The following is a 12,497-nucleotide window of genomic DNA, read 5'->3' on the forward strand; positions in this document are numbered from 1 at the left end:
CCCCCCCCCCAATAACCTCTAGGAGCTCCTTATCACTTCTAGGATCAGATAAAAACCCATGGTTTGGCATTCAAAGCCATTCATAACCTAGCCCAACTTACCAACCTTTCTAGTATTTTTATACCTTCCCCTTCCCCTCTGTGATTCAGGGACACTGAGCTCCTTATTTTTCCTTGAATAGGATACTCCATCTCCCAACTCTGGCCATTTTCACTGACTGCTTCCCTTGCCTGGAACACTCTCCTCTTCACATTCACCTCCTAATCTTCCTGGCTTCTTTCAAGTCCCAGCTAAAATCCCAATTATTATAGAAAGCCTTTTCTTAATTCTAGTGCCTTCCTTCTGTTGATTATTTCCAGTTTGCCATATGCATAACCACATACACATATCATTAATTTGCATATATAAAAAATTGCTCTCTCCCCCCTTTAACTATGAACTTTTTGAGAATATGGATTGTCTTTTGCTTTTCCTTTTGTCACTAGAGTTTAGTACACATGTGTCTGGCACATAATAAATGCTTAGTAAATGTTTACTGAGTGACTTTCTGTAAAAAAAAAAAAAGAGAGAGAGAAAGAGAATTAGATGGAATACTTGTTTAGAAGAAAAGATGTTATGTCAAAAGATGTTTAATATGTCCTTCATTTGAAATATTTTCAGCTGACTGAAATTTAACTTCAGTTATATAAAGGAAGAGTCAAAATTTAAAAATAATAACAAATGTTTGTAGCTCTTAAGGTTTGCAAAATATTTACATGTATCAATCTCCTTTGATCCCGAAAAACAGTCCTGTGAATTAGACACTATTATTTCCATTTTACACATGAAAAAACTGAAGCTGGTGGAGCTTAAGTGCATTAGCAATGATGACACTGCGATTAAATGTTACAGAGAAGAAGTGAACTGAAGTCCCCTTCTGGCCATCTCTACAGCAAGCCACAGCTACCACAGCAATCACTCTTACCTGCTCCATACCGGAACTTTTGATTCCACCTCTGACAGGAGAGCTTCTGCCTTATCTAGTCCTCCACAAGCACCGAGGCCATTATTTTCATCTCCCTTCCTCCAGAGCTCTGGATTCACTCCTAGGACTTCTTCCTGCCCTTTTAACTGTTTTTTAAAATGTATTTTGTCTTACCTTTATTAGAATGTAAGCTCCTTGCAGGCAGGGACTGTCTTGCCATTTGTATCCCCAGCACTCAGCATGATGCCTAGCACATAATAAGCACTTAACAAACACTGAATCTAGTTTTCGCAGGATACTGACTAGTCCCCATGAGCAAGCACAGAGTGCCAAAGAGGCAGAGACTAGAGAGCCTGATTCCAAGACAGTCACTATGACCTGTAATGGAAGGGCCTTGTATAGAATTACAAGAATGTGGGGACATTCTGTAACTGGTTCCAGTTAATTTATGACATGGTGGATAGATAGCAGCAGCATCTTTGATTGACAGGGTGTGACAGGAACAGGAACTTAGGTGAGGAGTATTTTCTAAAAAGCTCTCTTTGACCTAGCCCTTCCTAATTCTTGCTTGGACCATTCTGTTTGGTGGGATTCCTTTCCTGACAGTGCCCAGTAAGATACAATTGTGTAAGGAAAGACGTTTTCGGTCCTCTTCCTCTATGACCAAGATGTGACCCTGTGAATTTAGACCTTGCTTCTTTGCCTCATAATTTATTCTGTCATTTTAGGTGAAAGAACTCAATTCATGAGTTCTGAAAGGTCAGGGATATCCAATATTTTCACCTAAAATGAAAGATCAAACACAGAGGCAGTTGAAGATTTGAGGCGCATATTCAGGAAGCTTTATTGGTTTGGTTTTGGAGGGAGAAGGTCAGTGGTATGTTGGGATCAGGTCCACCTGTCTTGATATATGATTGTTAAATTCTCAGTGTAAGCATTTATAGCTTAGAAATAAACTAACACTACATATCAGGCTTTGATTTATTATTTCATTGATTTCTAGGTTTAAGAAAGCGAAAGAGGAAATGTTAATTCTGCACAGTAAACGAAAAAGTGTGTCCTGCAAACTTTTTTTTGAGAGCCTACTATTAAATATTTACTAGCAAACCCCTGGAGAAGACCTTATAGCACTGTATCTAACCCAGAAGCTATTAGCTAGGATAGAATCACTTTAAGAGAAGAAGTCCAACCAAGTGAAAAGAAAAACAAGGTTTAAAAGGGTCTTTTTGAATGCCTTCCTATACCCACTTCTGGTCCCCTCACTAAAGCCTATCAAAAAGGCTGTGTCTACCACATAGTTAGCAGACAGGAACTAGTTACTGAATGTACATACATGATGCTTCAAAGTCTCTTCAATTCTATTTTATGTTATCATAGTTCTATAGGAAGCCGACTCCCCATGATCTCCCGGGCGGGGACTTCTATCAGTGGTGCTCTGTGCACATTCATAGAGACTAGCTACCCCCACCTCTATTATCTAGCTAACTTTGTATCCTAACTAAGCCAAACACTATACCAGATTACCTCTTCTAAAATAGAATGTTTATAATGTTTGAATTGCTTCTGATGAACTTCGCTGAACACCTTTTTCCTCCCTTTGTTAAAGACTCTTTCGAAATGAAAGATTTTATATAGTAGCCAATATTATTGCTACATTCTACAAGTTAAAAGCTATGTCCTTTCTGTTAATAATCAACAAACTTTTTTTGAGGGGGTATGTTTGTAAGGGTATTTGGAGAATTGTTGGGAAGTAACAGTTCTTTTCTGATAAAATATATTTATATACTTCAAACAATAAATTTAATTAAATCTAAAACTGAAAAAACATTAAATCCAGTTGAAGTACTGAAGAAAATATTTCTAACAGAAAGGTAAAATACCTGTTTCCATTAATATGCTATATCTTGAGGCAAGTGAACAAATTTTTATGAATTAATGTATACCCCACCTCTGATATTGAAATTCTTCCCATTGGAAGATAAGTTTGCTAAAAGACAAAAAAAAGAACAAGGAGTTTCTACTGTCCAATGGGTTGCAAAACTACCATTTTCAAATACTATCACTTCATAAAAAGAGGTAATTGACCATATAATTTATACTATAAAGTATTTTCCAGTTATATTCAGATAATTGAGGTAATAACTAAACTTTCTAGTGGCTCAAGGAGACTTAAGTTTCATCTCAATTCTGCATTTTAGTTTTCACATGAATGTAAACATATCCTCAGACTAACTTTTCTTGAGGGCACATAAAGATTGCTGACCTGGAAGCATAGGCTTCTCGGAATTGTAGTTCTCATGGACGGTTATCCTCCTAGGATACCTAGAAAGATAGGATACCTATTTCAAGGACACCTATCCTTCTAACACACACACACACACACACACACACACACACACACACACACAGAGGGATCTTGAAATCATGAGTCTGTGGAGGGGCATCTGGAGGGGAAGCTGAGCTTAATATTGCAGAGTGAGTTAAGAGGACAGACACTGAGCTGAGGTGTCTGAGTGAAAGATTTAGTTTAAGCTTTGAAGTGAGATAAACACAGACACAGCAGCTCAACAGTGTTCAGAGATGTTTTGTGATTGCAGATTCAAAACCTATAGTCTCAGACTCATATACTTGTCAATAGGGGTCCCAGATTCTAATGAATGTGCTGGATTGGACCAGTTGTTGATTGCTGTGTCTAGAGTTCAACTCAATTCATCGTTACCCCTCCCTTGTTCTATACTTTCCTTGATCTGTTTTACAGATCAGTTACTTTTTCTATAAGATATTTTTCATTTTCTTCTATTTTTTTCAGTCTTTTGACTTTGTTTTAATATTTCGTGTTGTCTCATGAAATCATTGCCTTCTATTTGATGCATTCTAATTTTCACAAAGTTAATGTTGCTTGGGACAGGTTTTGCAGTTCTCATGCCAAGCTGTTAATTAATTCCCTTTTCAATTCTTTCTTCAATAGCTTTCATTTCTTTTCCATTTTTTTGTTTATGTATTCTCATTTCATTAATTGTTTTTAAACTTTTCTATTTTAAACTCTTGTTTCATTTCTTGCAGGAATTCTAATTGAATTTTTTCCCAACCTGTATTTTTTTCTCTGAGTCTTTTCTTATAAATGTTTTGGAGTCATTCTTTTTAGGTTTGTTTCTTGGGGTTCCCTGCTGCCATATAGACACTTTATAAGGTTTTCTCTTTTTTCTCATTCCTTCAGCCTACTTTCTGACTTCAATCTTGACATAAGGGCTGCACTTAAGAAAGATATGAGCTGGTTTTGTTGCTACTTTCTTGGGGGGCATTGAATTTTATGTAGTTCCAGGATATCAGTAAAAGACTGGGGACCTGCAAGCTTTCAGTACAACTATAGTGGTTTGATGCAGGACAAAGACAGATTGCTGCCCCTGAAGCTAAGCTCTGCAAGTTGCTGACCTAGGTTTGGATCTGAATTACAGTACAACACTAATGGATTCGGCCTTTATCATCCAGTTGGAAAATACTTTTAGTTTAGAGTTTGTTCTGAGATTTCTGCCCTTATCATTCTACAGGTTGGACTAGATGCTGGAACTGAGATCCTGATCTCCTCTTATGGTTTGAAACACACAGCTGTTAGTTGATTCTGAACTTTTTTCTTTCTTCGTAAACTGCTCAGGGTCCCCCTACCTGGGGATATCAACCCTGTTCATAAGTCTCTTTCTTAGTCAATCCTGGATCTATGACCCATAATTCAGTAATGAGTGACAAAGCTTCAAGTTGACACTTACCCCTCTTGCGGTAGTACCCCAGCTCTAGTGGTTCCCTAGACTAGATTTGGGACCTCCTTCTGCCCTGGTGTACTGCCTATCCCTGGATGCTTGAGCCTTCATTTGCCACACTAAACTGGAAAAATGACACACTGGATCTCCTCATCTGGAGAAAATCACATACATTTTCTAGATCTATTTGGAGAAGTTTTGTGGAGGAAGCTTGGCTATACTGCTTCCCACTACTCTGCCCCCTCTCACTTATTTTCAGTAAGTCCTTCTCCATTTGCTGTTTCCTTACTACAAACATGTCTCCATCCCTCATCAAGTGATCCTTACTTGACTCATCCATCACTGCTATCATCCCATAGCTTTCCTGCATTTTGTAGCTAAACTTCTTGAGAAGGCCATCAATAAACAGAGGCTTCCACATCCTCTCGTGTTACTTTCTCATTATGCTAGTTAAGCCCCAATTATCTTTATTATGGCATGCTTCCAACCTCATCATTCAACTGAAACTGATCTCTCCAGAGTTACCAATGATCTCTTAATTGCCAAATCAAATGAACTTTTTTCAGTCCTCATCCCTCTTGACCCTCTGTAGTATTGGATACTGTAAAATACTCTATTCTCCTTGAAACTTTCTTCTCTCTAGTTTTTTGGGACTCTGCTGTCTCTTATTTCTCCTTCTGCCTATCTGAAACAATGTGCCTCAGTCTTTGCTGGATCTTTATATAGGTCACATTTGCTAATTATAGGTTATCTGACACCATTCTTTCCTGTGTCCTCTTTTCTTCTCCCTTTATCCTATTTCACTTATTATCTTGTTATTATCTATATTGTCTTACATGTATTCAATTTTCATCTCTATGCTCCAGAATACTTAAACATCTTCAATCTTTCCATTTACATCTAGTCTCATATTTCAACTACCTATTAGACACTCAGTTGGGATGCCCTGTAGATAAAAGATAAAGCCATCTTAAACTCAACATGTCCAAAACTTAGCTCATAATTTTTTTTCCCAACCTTCCTCATTTCAAACTTCCCTAATACCTTTGGGTATACTGCTATCCTACTAAGCTTCTATGCTACCAACCTAGGTGTCATTCTTGACTTCTCAATATATCTCATCCCTCACATTCAATTTGTTGCCAAAGCTTGTTGATTTTACTTTTGCCTCGTCTCTAAAATATGCCCTCTTCTCTTCTCTGATACTACCCCCATTCAAGTGTAAGCCCTCATCAACTCATATCTGAAACACTCCAATATCCTGCTGGTTGGTCTGCCTAATAAAATCTCTCCCTACTATAATCTATTATTCACTCAACTGTCAAAGTGATTTTCCTAAAGCACAGGTTCAAACATGTCACCTTCTACTACAATTCCCATGGCTCCTTCACCTCTAGGATCAAATACAAACTCCACTGCTTGGTATTCAAAGACATTCATAAACTGGCCTCCCTACATCTTATCTCTTCCAGTCTTCTTACAGCCCACTTCTGTGATGCCGTGACATTGGCCTCTCTGCTGTTCTTCAAAAAAGAAACTCTATCTATCAACTCAAGGCATTTTTTTGGCTGTCTACTGTACCTAGAAAATTCCTCAGGAAACTTTTCCCAATACCTCTTAATTTTACTGCCTTCTTTCTATTATTTCCTATTTATCTTGTATGTATGTTGTCTATATATAATTGTCTTCATGTTGTCTTCTCCGTTAGGTTATGAGTAGGGTCTAGCTTTTGCCTTTCTTTGTATTCCTAGAATTTAGCACATTCCCTGGCATATAGTATATACTTAATGCTGATAACCCACAAGTTTATTTTCCCTTCAACTACTTTTCATCATTTTGTTAAGTTACTGATATGACATACTCTTTCAATTCAATTCAACTCATCAAGTAGTTATTAAATACCTAATATGTAAAATGACTGTGCTACATACTAGAAATACAAAGGCAATAGGTGGTACAGTGGAAAAAAGGTTGGAGTACTTGGACTCAGGAAGACCTGAATTCAAATGCTTCTTCAAACACTTAGCTATGCAATCTTAGGCAAATTACCTAACTTCCGTCAGCCTCAGTTTCTTCATAGAATAATAGCAGCTACTTCATAGAAAGTGGTTGAGAGGATTAAATGAATCAACATGTGTAAATTGCTTTGTAAACCTTAAAGCCTTTATAAGTGCTAGTTATAGCAACAAAAACCAAAACAAAACAAAACAAAAACAAACAAAAAAAACCTTTTTTTACCCTTATGGGGTTTATATTTTACTGACTGGATTAATATATAAACAGATAAGGATATGCATGATGTTTTGAAGGAAACCGACTAAAGGGCTTGGTTTAGATTTCCTATAGAAGGTAACATATAAGCTAAGCTTTGAAGAAAGTCAAACAAGGATTCTAAGTGGTATTGGTAAAGAGAGAGTGGTGTTGGTAAAATCCAGTCACTGAATTCAGCTTGTGAAAAAGTCCAAAGGATGCTAGTCCCAAGTTTGGGAACATTAAATAGAATTTTTTCTTCCTTTGGTCTTGTTTTTGTTTTTTGCTCTTAAACACAGTGTGTTGAGGGGAGATGACAAGATAAGACTGGAAAGGTATGCTGGAGTAAATAAAGGAAAGCCTTAAACTGCCAGTTTAAGGAGTTTGTATTTTATTCTAGAGACAAAATGAATCCACCACTTTATTGACCAGGGGCATGCACAGTCAGACTTGTTTTGTAAGTGGTATTTTCCCTTTTAAATATATCTGAAGTGTTTTAATAACAAATATTAGTTTTGGTCTTAAAAACACATATTTATGTTCCCATTCTTGTCTGTGATGGTTTATAAATGAGCTTGTATATTTTACATTGGTGTGGTCCTTGACCTGTCTACTATGTCTTCTTCACATGGAAAGGTGTTTACTAGTTAAGGATGTTTCTGGGTTTTTTCTATCTTCCTCATTGTGGCAAATGTCTATGCTCTCTAAGTTGCAAATATCTTTATTGTAGCCTATTTTATACATCATGAACCCTGCAAGATGAGATGACTACAGGTCTGATAAACGACATTTCTTAATGGCTTTTTATGCATGATAAAACCAGCTCATTTATTCCCTTCTCCCATGAGAACTTATGTGAACTATTCTTTCATTTATCTTCAACTCTTTATGTCCTGTAGTTCTATTTATGGCTAGAATGTCAACATCGATGTTGCTTACTTTCTCCCATAATGGACCAACTTGTTGGTTATAAATTAGGAGTACCAAATAGACTTCAAAATATTACAAGTTATATGTTGTTCATGACAATCAGCATGAAAAGCATCATAAAGAATAGTCATGGCAGGAAAAAGGGGGCTGAGCCTGTAGCAAGAATGATTTATGAGAGATGGACAAATTGACTACTCAGTTGGTATTTATGAAATACTGAAATATCTATGGGCCTTACTTTCCTCATCTGCAAAATTAAGGAGTTGTACTCAATCATCTATGTTTCCTTCCAGTTTTTATCTTCTTTGATTCCGAGACATATATAACTACTCTTACATTTTATCAAAGAGAAGGATCCCCAAATTTGAGAGTGTGGAACAAAAAGAATTGCAATATCTAATACTGAAATATTAAAATATTAATACAACCAGATGAATGCTTCCATTGCGAGAATCGATACTCTAAGGAACAGTAATCTAAATATAAGAAAGAGAACTGCATAGGATGAGATGATGTAGCTGCGTGGGCAATTGGGGTGGAAGCTGGGGAAAGCAGTTACTTTGGTGAGAGCAAGGACCATTTGAAGCATATATTTAAAACCAAAGGATTTAAATAAATGAAGCATTTTGTTTTTTACCTTGTAGGAACACCAGCAGGCAAAATCGACTCCCCAGTCATGTAAATGAAGTTCAACATTACCAACTGCATGGGCCAGATCGAAACCAACAAAACAGCCCTGGAGAAAAATACAAGACATTTTTAATTTGCGTAATGCTTAAGCAGAGTGAAAACTTTCCATGCCATAAAATGGGCTAGTCAGATTAAAAAAATATATAAACATCAGGATACTTTAGTCATTGCAAACTGTGCTAATTGAAGTATTATTACTAAGAATGAGATACAATCAAAACATCAAAGAAAGGTACGCTGAAAGAAATATTTTTTTTCTAATGTATTACTCACTTATTTACTAACTTATATTGTTTGATCTGCCAATTAGATTATAAGCCATTTTGGAACAGGAATTTTATCTTACACTTCTCTGTCACCTTCCACAGAGCCTGGGTCAGTTTTCATGCTTTCACTAGAGCACTTAGTAGCATTGGAATTTCTGTTCAATCACTTAGGTTCTCTTAGTCTCAGTTTCCTCAGCTATAAAACAGGAAGAGCGATTTCTCTTTTTTCTGCTTTACAGTTGTTATATGGATCAAAGTACTGACTCTAGGTGTAAATACTTTATAAACTGTAAAATATAAGGCATTCCTATCTAAATAATTACTAAAGTGTAATGCTTACAAAAAGAAAGTCTATAACAAAAATTATTTTAATACAAAATAGGTATGATTCAAAAAGTTCAGTAGCTATGTTTCTACTTCATACAAATCTTATTTTCTAATACATAATTTATTGGAATATTTTGAATTACATAAACTCTGAATATATTCTGTATATACCTCTTTACTTTTTCTCCTTCTTTAGAATATAAACACCTTGAGCACAGAGACTCTGTGCTTTCTATCACTAGTACTAAGAAAAATGGCTGGAACATACTAAAAGCTTAATATATACGGGGTAGTTGATATACAGAGATTGTATTTACAAATATTCAATTCTCATTTAACTTCTAAGGAATACTACTCTTTGAAAAAGTGGAACATACCACTTGATTCTAATCAAAAACCTTTTCTACAATGTCACAAGGTCAAAATGTAGAAACATTAAAAACTTTATTGATGATAGAAAATTAATACTCATTTTTTCATTTTTACTATAAATCATTTGTGGGCAATGATTCTTTGGGGAATGAAAATGTATATGTTCTATGATTTAAGTCCCCAGCTTCTGTGGCATCATGTTTGCTTTGACATTCATTTACACTGGTATACAACTTGTTGTAAGATGCACACAATTTTTCTTCCCACATAAGTAGTTATGAACATGTACCTAATTAAACTTTGACTATTCTGACAAAAATAGAGGTTACCATCCTGTGGCTGGAAGTTTTAGATTGAGATTCAGGAGACCTAACTTCAAGGCCCAGCTCAGCCACTGACTCACTGTGTATTCTTGGTTCAGTAACTTCTCTCTGGGCCTTACTTTTCTCATCTGCAAAATTAAGGAGTTGAACTCAATTATCCATAAGTTTCCTACCAGTTTTTACCTTCTTTGATTCTGAGACAGGTATAACTACTCTTACATTTTATCAAAGAAAATGATCCCCAAATCTGAGAGGGTGGAACCAAAAGAATCGAGCGAATTGAAAGGAAAGATAAGGAAAAAATAGTAAAATAATTCCTCAGCTCTCAGTGAATTAAAGTCCACTGGCCTGAAGAAATTATATCCTAAGAAATTCACAGCGAGGGTTCAGTTTCACTTGCTTTGCCTTAAATGAAAAAGTAGCCACAGGGAGGCAGTGTTTGACTTAATAAGGAAAAAAATCTTAAGCATCAGCTACAAATGGAGTAGGCACCTTCTGCAGGTGGTTTATTTTCCATGATAAATGAAATTCAGGCAGAGGTTATACGTCTACTGCTTATGAGTTTTGTAGAAGGGATTTATACGTCAGGTACAGGGTTCAACCATATGACTTCTGAGGCGTTTTCCAACTCTAAGATTCTATTATTTTATAAGATCATGGTCTATGAAACTTGAAAAGATGTGAAAAATCAACAGGCTACTCACAAAAATTTCACTAGATGGCAGCATTTCAAATGTTTTTCGAATGAAAAGTCACTTTAGAGAAGTATCCAGTTTGTTGTAGTAGAGAAAAATGATATCGTTTCTGCTTGGAGTACCAGTTATATGTTATTTTCATAGTTTATAAAAGAAACTTTAAATGTACAATATGATTAAATTGAATACTTTAAAAAGTTATGATTTCTAAATTGATCTTTATCACTAACACATGAGAAATTTCAAATACGTTATCCTGACCATACATTAGTGTTTATCACTTGTTTTACAACCCAAATGTGCGTATCTCAGCTTTTCCTGTTCAAATATAAATTCCTGTTAATATTATCGAGTTTTCTGTCAACCAATAAAAATCAAAAGCAGTAGTCAGTAGAAAGAGCCTCTATTTTCTTTCTGTACTTTACATATGATATGCAGAAGTAATGTGTTTCAAAATGTGCTATTTGCAAACAAGAATTCATCATTGTCCATATTCAGCTTAAATCAACTCCCTATGTACATTGTGACTACCTCTCATTGAAATTCCAAAACTTTTAAATATTTTATTTCCCTTCAATACTAATGATATGTATTGTTATGTCAGTACATAATTATGGCATATGTTAGAAGTCCTATATATTGGGTTAAAACTATGGTTCCTTCCTCAAATCACTACTTAATCAACTGATTTCTTCATATTTTTAATTATTAAAACCTTATCTAATATGGGAAAAAAACAATTCTATGTATATGACATCTAGAAAACTTTTTACTATTTTTTTCAAGCATGAAAAAACTTTTTTTTTGATTAAAATGAATGGTGTCACTGAACAAGTCACTTAGCCACTGGCTGCTGTTAGAGCAGCTTGAGTTTAACAGACTTTAGTATCAACTTAATCTAATTTAACACTGATTAAGCGTCTGCTTTGTGCAAGGTCCTCTACTCAGTGCTATGAATCATATTACGGTGAAATAACATATAGTTTCTGTCTTTTTAAAACTTATATTTTAATAATAATGAGGATGCAAATAGGTGTTATATACAGTAGACTATGGTAAATGAAAGGAGAGAAAGCACTGTGTAGAAAAGTGAGAAAACACCGCGTAGAAAATCTCCATAAAATTCTAACCTAAATCATTCAGAACACTTTTAATTTATTTTCTTTTATCATCAGTGAACATTGTGTTAGGTGAAAGATGAAATGACTGAGGAAACAAAGGTCAAACATTCAAGCGTATTGTTTTATTAAGCAATGAATGCCAATTGCATAACAATTGGGACCAGACCCCTTCAGCTTTGGCACCAGACCACAAATACAGGAGGAGGTACCAAGACAATGAATAAAATAAGACCAGTTCCTTAAAAGGAAATAACAGGTTACAAAATTAGGTAGTCTGATTTCTAATTGGAAGAAAGATTAGGGATTTTCCAAGATGGGAGAGAGAGGGCTAACAGGTGCAATTTCCTAAAATCAGAAAAAGGGTGTATCTGTATGCAATCAAAGGAATATGGAAACAATAACTAATTGCCTAGCAGAAGACCAGTTTTCAAACAAAATATATGGGTTGCCAGAGATGTATAATTGTGAGAAAATTTCTTGTATCAATCTTTGCGTTTGACTGGGTTTCTGGTCAACATAACCCAAGTCCTTAGTCAAGGGTCTCTAAGGAGCAGATAAAGGTGGCCTGGCATCTCAGTAACCCAGGGCTAAGTTCAAGCAATGCAACAATGCTTTCACACTATTCCCACAATTGAATAAAGTTTTCTCACAAGACTGAAATTTGATTACTCCCATAACTGAACAGAAAGGGAACTGAGCTTGTTCCAGAACTGAGTCCAAAGATGGAGTCAATGTGACTCACTCAATTCCCACTATAACTTGCTGTTCTAATTCCCTCAATATGGACAATAACTGGTCACCTTT

General features: G+C 35.6%; 1 protein-coding gene across 1 annotated transcript in view; it reads right to left on the reverse strand.

Moving 5' to 3' along the window:
- The window catches only part of KYNU (kynureninase), a 156,300-nt gene that overhangs the window by 57,022 nt on the left and 86,781 nt on the right, over positions 1 to 12,497 (reverse strand). Inside the window, exon 9 of the mRNA XM_072613189.1 lies at positions 8,537 to 8,635. Coding sequence (XP_072469290.1) covers positions 8,537 to 8,635 — 99 coding nt within the window. The remainder of the gene's footprint in view (positions 1 to 8,536; positions 8,636 to 12,497) is intronic.

Source organism: Notamacropus eugenii, chromosome 5 (assembly GCF_028372415.1).
Source record: "Notamacropus eugenii isolate mMacEug1 chromosome 5, mMacEug1.pri_v2, whole genome shotgun sequence".
NCBI lineage: Eukaryota > Metazoa > Chordata > Mammalia > Diprotodontia > Macropodidae > Notamacropus > Notamacropus eugenii.